The sequence below is a fragment of the Sminthopsis crassicaudata genome, chromosome 4 (genome assembly GCF_048593235.1).
Source record: "Sminthopsis crassicaudata isolate SCR6 chromosome 4, ASM4859323v1, whole genome shotgun sequence".
Lineage (NCBI taxonomy): Eukaryota > Metazoa > Chordata > Mammalia > Dasyuromorphia > Dasyuridae > Sminthopsis > Sminthopsis crassicaudata.
Window position 1 is genome coordinate 405,142,154 of NC_133620.1, and position 15,826 is coordinate 405,157,979.

At 35.4% G+C, this 15,826-nt stretch overlaps 1 protein-coding gene across 6 annotated transcripts in view; it reads right to left on the reverse strand.

Annotated features, from left to right (window-relative positions):
* MIA3 (MIA SH3 domain ER export factor 3) overlaps positions 1-15,826 on the reverse strand; it is a 59,124-nt gene that overhangs the window by 21,518 nt on the left and 21,780 nt on the right. For 2 of the 6 annotated variants that reach the window (XM_074262679.1, XM_074262678.1), the window contains exons 6-8: positions 14,120-14,358; positions 4,685-4,816; positions 1,878-1,899 (exon numbers count right to left, since the gene is read on the reverse strand). In XM_074262679.1, coding sequence (XP_074118780.1) covers positions 1,878-1,899; positions 4,685-4,816; positions 14,120-14,358 — 393 coding nt within the window. Of the gene's footprint in view, positions 1-1,877; positions 1,900-4,659; positions 4,817-9,750; positions 10,058-14,119; positions 14,359-15,826 lie in introns of those variants that run through there. The other 4 variants (XM_074262685.1, XM_074262683.1, XM_074262684.1 and 1 more) reach the window with 3 other exon arrangements.

Sequence of the window (15,826 nt, forward strand, 5' to 3'; positions counted from 1 at the left end):
TATGGCTGGGAGACACTTCTTAAATTAACCAAGGACAGAGATCACATTACATAAAATTGAAAAGATCTTGCATACATAAAAATCTATGTATTAAAAATCTCCGGTATACAAAATATGCAGCAAATTAACACAAACACAATATGATTGAATAAATTATGGCATATGAACAAAATGGATATTACTGTTCTATAAGAAATGATGAGCAGGCTGATTTCAGAAAAGCCTGGAAAGACTTGCATAAACTAATGCTAAAAAAAAAAAAAAAAAAAAGCAAGTAGAACCAAAATAATGTTGTATACAACAACAAGATTATGTGATGATCCATTATAATGGACTTAGCTCTAGACAATTCCAATAGACTTGGGATGAAAAGAGCCATCCACATCCAGAGAACTATTGAGATTGAATGTGGATCAAAGCATGGTACTTAATTTTTTTTCTCATGTTTTTTCCCCTTTTGATCTGATTTTTCCTGTGCATCATGAAGAATTTGGAAATATATTTAGAAGATTTGCACATATTTTTAATCTATATTGGATTGTTTGCTGTCAAAAGGAGGAAGAAAACACTTAGAAGACAAGGTTTTTCTCAAAGGTAAATATTGAAAACTATCTTCACATGTATCTGGAAAAATAAAAAATCTTATTTTAAAAAAATGGTTCCATATGTAGCAAAGTATCCATTGTAGCACAAAACTTGGTATCTAAGAATGAGAAATTATTTTAAACCAAATGTATTAGATGAATATAAATTTTTACCATGCCATAAAATGAATGAATTCAGAAAAACAGGGGAAGATTTATATGAACAAAGTTAGCAAACCCAAAAAAACGTCATATGATTAACAACAATGTACACAGAAAAACAAAAATTAAACCAACCACTGTGTAATTATAATGATCTATCTGCTAAATTGGTTAGCTCGCCTCAAATATCTCCCCACTTCAATTCACCCCCTATTTAACCACTAAAGTGATTTTCCTACAGTATAAATTCAATCATTGTCATATACATCCCTCCACCATCACCCTCACTCAATAAACTATATAGTGGGGTTCTCTATTACCTCCAAGATCAAACACAAAATCCTATCTAGATTTAAAACTAGCCCCTACTTCTATCTTCCCAATTTTCTTATACTTTATTCTCTGCTATATAATTCCTTAACTCTAATGGGACAAGAAATGTATTTGCCTTTTTTGTTGTTGTTCTTAACTAAGTGCTCATCACAGTGCCTGACACAAAGCAAGCACTTAATAAATGCTTAATTGATTTATTAAATTTGGCTCTCTTAGAAAGATTGAGAAAATGCACTTCCTTCTTTTCATTACAGACAGGGGGCACTATAGGTATGTATATTGCATATGCTGTCAAAAAAATTTGCATCTACAATTACTTTTTTAAAAAAATCTTTGTTATAAGAGACAGCTTGTTGACTAGAGAAAGTAGAGACTAAAGGAAAAAGTAGGATGTCTCTGGAAATAAATATGATGTAAAAACAAAAGCATCACTTAAAACAATGCATTACTTTATAATTTTCACACACAAAATAATACATAAGCCTGGCAAAAATAGGCTATTGTGACAAGTACTAGAAAAAGTGTTTTTGGATCCACAAGTTATCCATCATGCTATTTAGGGCAAACAAGAATTTCTTTTAACATTCTCTCTTTGACCAAATAATCTCTGTATCTTAAAGCATCAATAAGATCATTGGGTATTTATATCTGAATTTCCCTAAGTCAAATTTAAAACACTACCATTTTAGAATTCAATGTATTTGTTAGAAATCATGGTATCTACAATAAAACAGATATGTAAATTCTACCAAATATTGGACTTAAGTGGATATGTAACATACAAACCAAAAATGTTACCTTGATAAACTCTGCTCTTTACCTAGAATAGACAGAGAAGAATATGTCAAGGTTTTTTATAAACTTTATGGCACCTGATAAAACATGTAGCACAATCAGACATAATTTCTACTTTTAAATGATTGATATTGCTACTATATTAAATGAAATAAATATATTTAGAGGATTTCTAAATTAAAAGCCTATAGGTTAATGTCCCTATTTTAGAGACAGGATAATGGTCTACTTATGTAACTATTAAATATGTACACACAATTTGCAGAAAGACAAATTTAAACTTGAGGTAAGAGAATTTCCTAATAAATAGAAATATGGAAGGCCATCTAAAGAAGTAATAGGTCCAAGAAAAGCTGGATAACCACTTGTCATATATCTTGTAGAAAGAATTTTTGTTCATGTAAGTTAAGACTAGCTGTCTTCTGAAGTTTCACTTTTGGGCTTCTACAACCAAAATCCCTATTTTGGAAAGTGACAATTTATGCTTCATTTTATGTAATGATTATTTATCCTGAAACCCAATTCAGCAAAGTACCATGAAACAAGGATAAGTAAGAAAAGGAAAGGGATCTTCAATACTCCAAATCATGAATTTTGCTTTTAGGAGAGAAGTGTACATACTCTTAAGGCATACTTTACACATAATTTTAACAAATTTGATTGATTCATTTTTCATCCCAGTTCAAACCAGAATAAGTAAAATGAAAATGAGGAAAAGTGAAAACTGCTAAATACCATCATTCTGACAGGGACAAAGAATAAGGGCAAATAATGAGGGATAAAATATAAAAACTATAGAAAGCAGAAACAATTTTTTTTAAAATACCCTCTATTCTAGGGGCATTTAATATTAGTGGCAAACAGTACTAAATGGAGACCTCTGCAATACCTAAAGACAACATAAGCAAGAATGGAGGGTTTATATTCCATTCACTGAAATTCAATTCAATAAGTATTTATTAAATATCGACTATTTCTAAGAACTGTTTCCAAACCACCCCAAAGAAAAGTGATATGAATGGAACCCACAACAGACCCTCAGTTTTTTTTAAAACAGGACCTGTAATTTCATTGTGATAAGCCCTAATAATAAAATTCCCTCTCACAATTAAGAGCAAAACCTGTTCTACATGCATCTTATACTCTTAAAAGAGTTGCCTGAGTTACTGAGAAGTGAAGATACTTAAATCACAAAGTACTGCAATATATGTGAAAGATAGGTCTTAGATGCAGGTTTTCTTGGCCCCAAAGCAAGATTTCTATTTAAACTACAATAGGCTGCCTCTCTTAATCACATAGTGCTACAGAAATGACCCATCATTTATAGGATTGTTCCAATAAGACAAATGCTTTCAGGGTTCCAATTTGGGATGCCAAAGAAAGATCTTCCTCTGCTTAGATTTCCATCCCAATTTCATCCAGTCATTTAAAGTGAAATTTAAAAATTGTCTTGCCATTTAAAAGTATAACTTTTCAAATTTGAAAAATTGACTTATGAAGACCAGTTTACTCTTTAAGAATCAGAAGTGTGAGGTATTAAATATAGATGGTACAATATCAGGTAGCACAGAGTGACAGGGTGGCACAGGAGAAAGCAAGCCTCATCACCAAGAAAAACTTAGATTCAAATGCCCCCATGTATATCCTGTCTGTGGAATTCAGTCACATGCCACTCTACTAGTGTCCCAGGACACTGTAAATTGCAAAACAAGTGACAAATTTTATTGATCTAGGGCAAGAGTTCTTAACCTGGGAGTATGAACTTGGGTTTTCTTTTTCTTTTTAAAAATACTTTGATCAGTTGAATGGTTTCCTTTGTAATGATATTTTATTTGTGCATTTAAAAATAAGATCCTAGGAAGGGGCCCATAGGCTTCACCAAACTATCAGAGGGACCGATCACACTAAATGATCAAGAATCTCTGATCTAAGGAGATGCCACATGGGAGTCAATGAGTCAATGAAATCCCAGAACCATAAGAATCAGAACTACAGGAATTTCTACAGTACTTCACTATTTTATGTGAGAAAGAGAATCTCAGTTATAAACATTACAGGCAAATCCAGAGTAATTAGTTATTATATTAGTTATAATTTGCTATACAGAAGTAAAAATATCAATTTGTAAAACATTCATATCTACATGAACAGAAAGCTTTTCTGAATTTCCTGAAAAAGTTGAAGCCTGCTAATACTGTGCTCTACCCCCCAAAAAACCCCACTACTTCATATTTCTTCTACATATAATTATATATCTACATGTCTGCCCTTGCCAATAAAACTCCTTAACAGGTGAGACTTTTTCATTCCTCTCTTCTCTGTATTCCCAATGCTAATAGCATAGTACCTGAAACAGAGGCAAATCCTTATATTTAATGTCAATGAAGTGATAACTAAAAATGTCACAAAAAATTTTATTTCAAGCAAAATTTCCCATGTTTTCTAAAGTTGACTTCATCATCTTACGTCTGGAAAGGACAAGAACCTAAGTGTAGGAACTTATCACTAGCAATACAAATAATTTGTCAAGTACTAATTGAAAGATGCTTAAATTTCATCCAAAAGGTACCACTGATTTTAATTACCACCAGAATTTATGTCATATTTAGATGAATATGAAGTATTTCATTTGAAATTGTCATTGTAAATGGTATAGTGATAGCTTGTTTTTCAAGTAGTTTGTGTACATTCTTCAACAAAATGGAGAAAGAATATATAGAAGTATACTTTGCTGTTAGGAGAGTGTTAAATATAATAAAATATTAATATTTTATGCAAATTTCACCTAAAAATAAATTTAATATACTCACTGAGAGGAAAGTTCTCCAGAAGAAAATGGCAAATGAAGCAATTCCCAATAAGGCTGTAATAATTATAGGCTCCCAGGGCATTCCATGAAAATCAGGACCAGGTCGAATATCCTCAGGCAAAGTAGCAACTAACTGAAATATCAATATTGGAAATTATGAACAAATTTAAGAAAGAAATTTCTCATGACAATAGTCATAATGAATCATATTTATTCTTTTAGCACTCCCCCCTCAAAATTTCAATAACCTCCAATGACTGCAAAAGGAAGTTCAAATTCTTTGATGGACCTGGCATTCAAACTCTTCTAAAACATTCTAAAAAGAACTTTCATTTATAATCTATCTCCCTTTACTCACCAATATGAGGCCTGTGTCAAGTCAAAAATGACTTGCTGTATCCTAAAAATAGCTTTAAAATTCCCATTCCTTTTCAAACTCTTATTTAAATTTCCTGAGGCCATTCGAATATCAATTTCCTTTGATTATGCTATTTTATTGCCTCTTTGAGGCACCATTCCCAAACCTGGGAATGTTCACTTGCCTGTTTCCAGTGTCATCATCATCATCATCATCATCATTATTATTATAAGCATGAAGATTGTTAGAGATCATTAGAGATCATTCCTTCCTCTGCATTTGTAGTCTAGACTACTTACATTAAATTGTTGGTGCCTTTTAGTATTTTTTTTTACATCTTAACTAGACTAAAAGTTTCTTGAAAGCATGAATCCCCTCCCGGCCAAATTTTTGTATACTCTTCAAAAAATAAAGTATATATAATACCACCTTTTCAAAAAACATTGTTAATTATTATGTTTGATCTTTAAATAATCAGAATATCGAGTATCCCCTCCTTCTATAATGGGGAAAAGAAAATGCTCAATAAATGTATGCTCAATGACACAATCACTGCTCTCAAGAAACTTAACAGTCTTGTAGCAATCAATGTAAACACAGAGATAGGATACAAATTTTAACATGAGCAGCAAAAAATGGAGAAAATCAAGTCCATTTGGATAGTGAGAAACCAAGAAAGGTTATATAGAGAAGGTAGAACTTGAAATACAAGCAGTTCTTTCAATCAGAGAGAGATACAGGAGATGGCATAGCTTGCAAAGGGAAATATGTTAGAAAAATTCATTAACAATACAGTTATCACAACATGTCTATTTTATTCACATTTATTTATTTTATTTTCAATTTATGGACTAAAACAAGCATTTTCATAATAGTATAATAAAGAAATGTGCACACAAAACTGCCAATCTATTATGTGAAACTTGCTATTCCTTTTAAATATAATTAATTAACATTAAAATTTTGATGAAATGAATATATGCTGAATCATTCTACAGCTTCATATAAATCAAATACTGGGGAGCAAACAAGACTTCAAAAAATGAAAAGATAAGTAAATACTGTACACATATATCAGCCCCAATAGAAAACATGAAAGGACCACAAAGCAAATCAATAATTTCAGTAATCAGAATAGTCTTCAAAGTTCAGGGAGACATTCTTAAGAAGCTAAAATTCTATACTGTTATTAATATTAAAGATGAAAAGAAAGAGATGGGGGCAGATCTCATTACCTCATTTTAGTTGGGCTAAATTGAAATAAAGTGAATACATGAAATAGAAATTTTCAACATTCCAAACTTTCAAAGATTCTTCTTTTTCTACATCTTTGGATCCTGATTCTATAAATGTACCAAGTTTCTAACAATGGCACCCATAGTAAAAGTAGTCTATATGGCATTTGTGTGGGGAATAGGAGAATGGAGTAATTGTGGAAAATATATTTTCCAAAATCAAGTTTATCATATTTAAGTGACACTGTGTTAGATTCTTATAATATAAAAATAAAATGAAAAGAGGCCCTGACCTCCAAGACTTTCATCTAATAGAGGAGTAAGACATATGCAAATATCCAAAATGCAGAATTCGATTACTGCAGAGATATAAACAAGACGCTATGAGAAATGTGAAGTGTAAATCATTTGCAGCTGAGAAAAGAGGTCAGGAAGAGAAAAATTGGTGCCAGAGGAGGGCTTTGAAAGAAGAAAAGGATTTCTACAAACTGAGATGTAAGGAGAACAAGTGCATTCCAAGCATGGTGATGATCTGCACAAATACATGGAATGGATGATAAATATTCCAATTAACATTGATCAAAATACATGGTACAATATATGTAAGAGAATTATGTATTGAGTCAATGTAATTTTGTTTTATTTCCTAGTTAGGAACTCCCTCTTCTTAACATAGTGTGATATCTTTCTTGTCACTTTGCAACTTTAAAAGCCTCCTGGGGCACTGAGAAGTTAACTAACTTCTCTAGGATGCCAACAGCCAGTTTAAACCAATGAAAAGATTTAAGGGTAGGCCTTCCTGACTTAGGTCAATAATCATCAAAAGCAATGTAAATTAAAAGGTCAAATACAACAAATAAAAAGAATTGCAGAAAGACCTACATGAAATAAACCTGAAAAATTGGAACTGGAAAATCAATGTACAATGAAATTTAACTATATAAAAAACTGTGACAATACACACATGAATGAACAAAGATCACAAAGGGGAAAGGAGTTAGTTCCTCTTATATGTTGATATTTACTTTTGAAATATCAATTTCACTTACTCATTTAAAGTTTTCATGCTCAAAGTTAATAAACTATCTAAAAAATTCAAATAAATGAATAAAGTTCCATTTCTTTGCTTGAAGTCAAAATCCTAGTTCACATACCTTGTGCTAACTTTTAAAACCCATTAATTAACCCAGTTTCAAAACAAGGGCTCAAAAAAACTCTAATAAAAACTTTTATGCAACATGAAAAATCAGAATACATCAGTTGTTAGAGCATAACTTTTAGTTATCCCTTTTTTTTTTTTTTTTTAGCTATTATGTTAAAGTTAGTATCAAACATAAATCATCTCCCGCCTTTAGATCAAGCACATAAAGTGAATTACTTAAAAACACAAAGACACTAAGAACCTCTCCCACTTTTACAAAAATTAACTTTGGATTAGGTTTTCCAAACTTAGGTCAAAATAGTGATTTGCTTTTGGGAGAGAACTGGAAAGGAAGAGAAGTTAAAGAGGAAGGAAAAAACAGGAATTCTATTAAACTCTTTAGTCACTAAGAAGCTACAAACATTTTCATGGTGTGGTTATTACACTGAAAGAGCACTCAGATATATCTAGGTTTGTGTTCAAGCTCCAACACTGTGATCAAGTACCCCCTTCCTTTCTGGGCCTTGGTTTATTTGTAAAAATAAGATTAAATCAGATGATCTCTATTGTCCCTTATAGCTCTCAAATTCTATAAAGCAGCTGTCTCCAAGACCTTTTCAGGAGTACACAAAGTCAAAACTATTTTCACAATAAAAAGTCTTTTAAATTCATAATATCATATATATGCACAGTGTACCTCAATAATTTTATTTAAGAGTATAAGGGGATCATAAAGTCAATGAGTTTGAGAATTGATACTATTAAAAAGCTCTCTGCCTGTGATGTGCTGTATAAAACAAATAGCATGCCAAAAAACAACAACAATAAACAAATCCTAAAGTAGTAAGTCTAATTTCTTGGAAATTTAAGGAACTAAGAGTAGGGTTGTCTAAATCAGAGGTATCAAATTCTTAGCTCTTGAGTTAACTCCTGAATATACCCCATGCCAGACTAATAATTGGGGAAAGCTGAACAAAATAAATACTACAGATGGTAATTTTTGGTTTTCAAGTCCCACAGGTTTCCATTTAAGTTTGATACCAATAATATGGACCAGAGCGTTTTTTCTGATACTCATTTTGTGATTTAGTTTCACTTTATTACCTTTGAAAAGAAGAGGGAAGTGAGGGGAAAACTTTAAATCCTTAACTCCTGGGAACTGTTAGTTTGAGGGAAAAGGAAACATTTCATTAACATCTCTTCCCCATTCTGTTCATAATTTTTTTTAATGTTACATAGCAAATGCAGAAAATAAAAGGGCAATGGAAAATCTCCCAACTCATCCTTACAACTCACTGACATTAAAAGAAATTTTCTGCAGCCATCTTAAAACATCTTATTTTAAGATAACAAAATAGTTTAAAAAAAAAAAAAAAGAGAGATTTTAAATAGCACTCCAGTCCTAGGAACATTTATCTCTATTTTCATGCCCACATAAAGCAGTGGGTAAAATGGATTTATTCAACATGAATTAAATTTTTTGTTTTGTTTTTGTTTTTCCTGAGGCTGGGGTTAAGTGACTTGCCCAGGGTCACACAGCTAGGAAGTGTTGAGTGTCTGAGACCAGATTTGGACTCGGGTCCTCCTGAATTCAAGGCTGGTGCTCTCTCCACTGCGCCACCTAGCTGCCCCCATGAATTAATTTTCGTGGATGTAAATGAGCTTCAAAAGATCAGGAATGTGACAATTATCAAAATCAAGACTACTTTCAAAAACTTTTCAAAAGACAAAATAAAACGTCTCCAAGATTTCCTAGTTGTTTTGTTTGACAACGTACTTAAATTTCCTTTTTGGAACTGATAGAGATCCGTGCAGCTTCCTGCATTACTGATCTCCTGGGGGCTGCTTCCAGATAGATCTTCCCAATTTTAACTACATTCTCTTCTTCAAAACGCTACTCCTGAATTCCATCCATTTCTCTTGAAAACAAGATAGAATACTTCCATCCACATTCTGCAACGGCATCCCTTGTGAAAGCAACACATGCACTTGTGACACAGCAGCAGACTTTTTCCTCCACACACTCAACATACAAACTTTGACAGCTGCATGCTCCTGCCCCAAACACAAACCACACAAACTTGTGACAGCAGCATGCACCTTCCTCCTGTACACACACATACATACATACATACATGCACACACACGGAGGCCATCTCCACAAAGGGCCCGCCTCTGGGGCCACGAGTCGGCTACCTTTCCCCGGGGAGGGGCCCCTCCTCCTCCCGGATCTCCGGGCACCTGCCCCTGCCCGTCCGCTCCTCCTGGCACCCAACCCCCACCCCCAGCGCCCGGGCTCCCCTCCCCCCACACCAGCAGATCCCCACGGTCACCTCCAGCAGCTTGGCCAAGAGGGCGGCATACAACACCGACAAGGGGCCCAGCAGCTCCGGGGCCCCGGTGGCGCCGGCCGATGGCCCGGTCGGGGTGGGTCCCGTGTCCATCGCCCGAGATGAGGCGGGAGCACGGTTAGCCCCCTCAGCCTTAGGCGGCAAAGACCCTCTGCGGTCTGGGTCACAGAGCCTCGGCTTCCTCTGGGTTAACAGGAGAGTGAACTTTGCCTCCGCTCACCTACCCTTCCCTCCCCCAGGCAATAACACGTCAACCGGACCAGACCTGACCCCAAGCCGGTCTCGGCCCCGCCCCTCCCCACTATGGCGTCAGCACTTGGCGCCGCAGCCGAGCGTCCCAGGCAAAGAGCGCGACACTCTAAGGAAACAGGCTCGAGAGGGGAGGGGCAGGTCCCGGCAGAAAAAACCAACTGGAGGACTGGGAGGGGGAGGACAAAGAAAAAACTGCCACTTTAACCGATAAGGGACGGGACCATTGTAAGAGGGGGAGGTTCAGAACTCCAAACTCCCAGAAAGCAAAAAGAGGGAGGAAAACCAAAACGAGTCTGAGCAGCCAATCAAAGCGCTAGAGTCTAAGGGGCGGGGCGGAAGAGCAGGGACTGGCTCCAAGCTTTAGGGACTTTTTGCCACTTCCTCCTCACCTTACAATCAGAAAGTAGCGAGATTGGAAGCACGGAACTGTCCACGCTAAAGTAAACAAATTACCATCCACTTTCCTAAGGACCACAGGATCTTACTCTCCGCTGAAACCTTCCATAAGTGTTGTCCCCCCTGACTAGAAAGTGAGGTCTCTGGGTAGAGAGCCCTGAGAGGGCTTTGCACACCGCAAGCGTTTAATAAGTGCAGTTATTAATGATTCCCTTTAAAAATACTGCTACCTATTGTCTGATTGTCTGGACACGTGTTCCCTTCCCCTCTAGAAGCTCCCAGAGGGCCGGGCCTATTTGAGTCTGGGTCAATGCCCCGTGTGCTTCGAACACTTTTGTTAAGATCCTGTCTAAACAAAACCTTCTGACCCTTCCGGCCTTCAAACACGGTGTCTTAGGTCACCTAGCTCCCGAGGACTCGTCCTTGCAGAGCCAATGGCCTGGGAGTATTCTTACCGAACGCTTTCTGGCTTCCTTCAAGTGCCCCTAAACTCCCTCCTCCTCAGGAAGGCTTTCCCAACCCCCTCAACGCCTTCCCTCGGTATACTTCTTGTTTATAACACATCAATGCCTCCATGTTGTCTCAGTCAGATCAAAGGGCTTTTTCTTTTTCTTAACATCAAAGAAATAATACTGCCTATGTAGAGACCACCAAACTAGAAAACAATAGAGCATTTACAATAAGGAATAAAGGACAGTGGAGACTCCCCCAAATCTTAGGAGACAAAATTTAACGAACAAATTATCCAAGAGTGAAATCCCAACAACTAAATTCTATGAGAGAAGTCGGCCTGAGAGGAATAGGAAATTGTGAAAATGTCAAGAACACAATTCAGAAGTAGAAGGGAGACAGTCCGATGTGGATGTCCACGGAACCCAGAAACGAGCACAATTCTTTAAAAAATAAAGGACAGATGGTAGAACGAAGGCAGCTAACAGCAACTGAACATAAGATCTATTGGAGCAAAATAATAATAGTGTCAGGAGTGTAAAGCTGAGAATATGACTGAGCTGCTAAGAGAAAACCAGGCCCATAATAAAGTTTTCAGCCATAGTGGAGGACCAAAGAAGGAATGGGCAATGACCTTGTGGTATATTTGGGGATGGTGACAACTGATAACAGAAAAGACAGCAACTTAGTTCCATTTTCTCTGCTGCGGGGAGGATGGCCCTCGAAATAAAAATGACAGGACAAGGCGGTTAACAGAATGTTGGTACCCAAGGTGAATAGAAAATAAAATAAAACAACCAGCTGTCCTTAACTAATTCAAGTTGCCAGACCCAGATGAACTGCATGCTTGAGTACTGAAAGGACCTTCAAATGTTTTAAAAGAGATTCTACTAAATAATATCTAAAAACTATGGAAAATGGAGGAGGGGATATTAAAGGTCAAATGGTGCCCTTTTTTTTTTTTTTTTTTTTTTTTTTTGGACAGGAAAAAAATGGGCTCTATAAAGTATAGGTAAGGAAGTTTGACTTGGATTTCCAGGAAATTTCTAGCATTTATCGTTAAATGAGGGACTAGTAAGGATCTAAGAAAAGGATAAAAAGTAGGTCATGTCTAGCTGTCTTTATTTCTTTTTATTCTTTTCTCTCCCTCTTTTCCTCCCTCCCTATCTCTCTCTCCCCCTTCTCCTTTTCAACAACATTACCATGCATAGGGGACAGCCAGTAAAGATGCATAGATAGGAGATGGAGTATCACTATGAGAAATGGCAAAATGATGGGCTTATCTAAACTGAAGAATACAAGAAGGGAAACAATGTATAATAGACCGGAAAGATAGGTTGGAATCAAGTTGTGAAGGGCTGGCTTCAAATGCCAATCAGAGGAGAGAACCACTGGAGTTCATTGAGTAGGCAGCTACATAAAGATGTGATCAAGGTCTGAACTTAAGTTATATGAAGAGACGAATGGACAAAAGGGGACCAATGCAAAAAATGTTGAAGAGGAAGAAACTAGCCTTTGTAGCCGTTTGGATATGCAGTAGGTATAATAGTGAATGAGGAACAGAATAATGAAGTTAAAATTATATGACTTGGAAGGATGATGGTTTTTCTCCACAGAAATAGAGAAGTCTGGAATAGAAGCGTATTTGAGGGGAAACAAAAGAAGTTCTGGTTTGGACATATTGATGTTTGACATGCGTATGGAACTTTTAGTTTAAAATGTCAAATAAGCAGTTGATGTGAAGTGCTTTACAAACCTTAAAAATGTTAACTAAATTTTAGCTGCTGTAATTATTGGTTTTTCTTTTTAATGTTAATAATTATTGCTTTTGTGACCTTGGGCTATCATCTAACCTCCCATATTTCATCAGTGAACTCTGAGTTGGGGCTAGATGACTTTTAAGGTTCCTTCTCCAGATATATCATCTATGATCCTCTGATCCTAATCATTAGGAGGACAAGAGAATGTAGTGTACAAAGTGTTGGCCATGAAGTCTAATGGCCTAGGCAAGCTATTTCCCCTCTACTGGCTTCTCTTTCCTCCTCTCTTCAACTAAAGACTCTCTAAAGACCCTTGCTGTGACAAATCTATAACCTATAATGATTCTAATGAAGAAAATACTGAAATGGTTTCAAAAGGCCATTTTCAAACAGGAAAATTGCTTTTCACTGTAATCACTTTCAAAAGATTATAGATTTAGAGTTAGAGAGGATCCAAGCAGTCATCTGGTCCAACTTCTTCATGCTTCAGAAGAGAAAACTGAGGTCAAGTGACAGGAAGTGACTTTTATTGTAAAGCATTAGACACAATATCTAAATTCATCATCCACTGAATCCTGAGACAATGCTCACTGTATTGTGTGGAGTACAGTAACTGCTACCCAACCCTGAAATAGACAATTGCAACCTCTTTCCATTTTGGTTCTCTTCCTTATGTCTCTGTGCTTACTTCTGGCCAATCCAAAATCCCTCACACTCTTTTCATCCTAATCAAATTCAGTTCAACAATCAACTATGAAATAATAAATATGTTCCCCTCTCCTACGTGATGATCATGATGCAGAGAAAAAAAAGCAAAGTCTCTGCCCTCTAGAAGTCTGTTTATATTCCACTGGCCTATCCATTGAGAAAAAATACTGCAAAATTTCTTGCCAATTATCAACTTGTTACTACCTCTTCATTGGAAAACTCAGCAATGAGAAAAGAAATGATTGGATTAGGGCAGTTCATAATGAAGTGTGAATAACATGGGCTCAATTATTCTAAGGACATTTGTATTTTTAAAAGAGAAAATTAATCAACTGAATGAAAGGGAGAAAGAAAATAAAGAGGGGAGGATGTTCTTGACAAAGGAGCCCAAGTTCTGAATTTCTGCACACCTTGCATAAGGATTAGTAAAACTCAAGACCCCATTATTAGAAATTTGCCCAGACTTAAAGTATACATTAAAGAAAAATTACTAATGTCAACAAATACCAGCACAGGGAGCAGAGCCCTAAAAATATCTTCAGATATTTCACCTTCCATAAATTGCCTCAATATTTCCCTAAAAAGTCAATTCTGAATAAAAACAACAAAAACATCATAAAATCTATAAAGTATTTCAGGTTCCATCTTTAAAAATTGCTTTAAATTATTAAAATTTTTTCAGATCTATTGAGCTAGTCACTTGCTGAAAACCCTAAATGCTCAAAATACACTTAACTAATTATAATACCCCAATAAACCATTTAGAAAGTTAATGTCATACTTACCATCTCAGTATATTGTTTCATGCTTTCTTTTGCGACAAGACCTGCATTTTTCATAGCTGCAAGAATTGGTGGCACCACTGAATTTGTTTCGAGTTGTTGTTCTGTATCCAAAGGAGTATCTTCTATGGAACCTATTCCTAGAGGTTGCTGTTCTGTATCTAAAGGAGTTTCTTCTGTGGAAATGATTTCTAAAGGATGTTGTTTTGTATCCAAAGGAGTATCTTCTGCTGAAATCAGTCCTAAAGGAAGAAAATTAACTTAAAGTGTAATGGTGTTTTAGAACATGGGATTTTTAACCCATTTAAACAATTCCCAACATAAGGTCACCCTTACATGTATGACTCCTGATAAGAGCTGTAGCTATAAACTTCTGAGTTCTCATGAAGGCCCCTAAGATTGTTTTTCTATCTATTTTTTATGAATGGTTAGCTGAAAAGTATTTCTATCTAGGAGAGAAAAGGGAAGAGCACTTTTGTATTTTCTCCAAAAAAAGAGAGTCATATAATTAATACTCAAAATAATGCATTAATTCATTAATATAATTAGATGAGAAGCTAGGTGCCAGACTTGGAAGCAGGAAGACTCATCTTCCTAAATTCAAATCTGTCCTCAGGCACTTACTAGCTGTATGACCCTGAGAGCAAGTAACTTATAACTTTTTGCCTCAATTGCCTCATCTGTAAAAAATAAGCTAGAGAAGGAAATGGCTAATCAAACCCCAAATGGAGTTGTGTAGGGTTAAAAGTTTACATAGTATTTTATCAAACTATAGTTTTCCTATGTACTTCTTAAGAAATAAAACTATTTGAGAAATGTATGAATGTTAAATTTTTCACTATACGTACTACTCCTGCAGCAAACCAGCAAATAAAACTGCTTCGATCTTGTTAGTTCTTAAGCTTCGAGTTTCTTTTTCCTCAAGATTATTGTTTATTAATTACACACACACACACACACATACATGTGAGCCTTGTGAAATTTCTTGGTGAGTTTACAGGGTCTGTTCTATACAATAACTGGCTATCTTCTCTGTTTAACATGAAGCAAGCAGTACCATTTGTTTAGTATGTACTATATGCCATTCACTGAATTAAATGCTGAGAATACAATGATAAAAGTGGGGAAACAGTCTGAATAAGTGAACATATATGGGTATATACATGATTTTATATATATATATATATATATATAAATATATATATATATATATATATATATATATATACACACACACACACACACACACACACACACATACACATATATATGTATATATATATATATACATATATTCTTCAGCTCATTTTACAAATGAGGTAACTGAGGAAAACAGGATTAAGTGACTTCACCATAATAACATAGCTAGTATCTGAGGCCAGATTTGAACTCACAATGTTAAATCTTCAAGACTCTGGGTCTGGCACTCTATTCATTGTGCCACCTAAACTGCCTGCCCATAAGTGATACTACACTTAGACTAAGACTGTTTTGACTACTCCCTTCTTTGAAGAACTAGTAAACAATGAAGGTGGATCTTTTATGTATAAAGCAAAAAATTTGTCCATGTATTACTTAGTTTTGCTGAATTGCTTTTTTTCTCCCTTTTTCTTTTTCATTTGCTACACATAGTAGTATTTACTGGAGGGGGGAGGGATATATTTGAAAATGGAAGTGATATTTTTTAAACAAATTAAAAAAATAGATTTT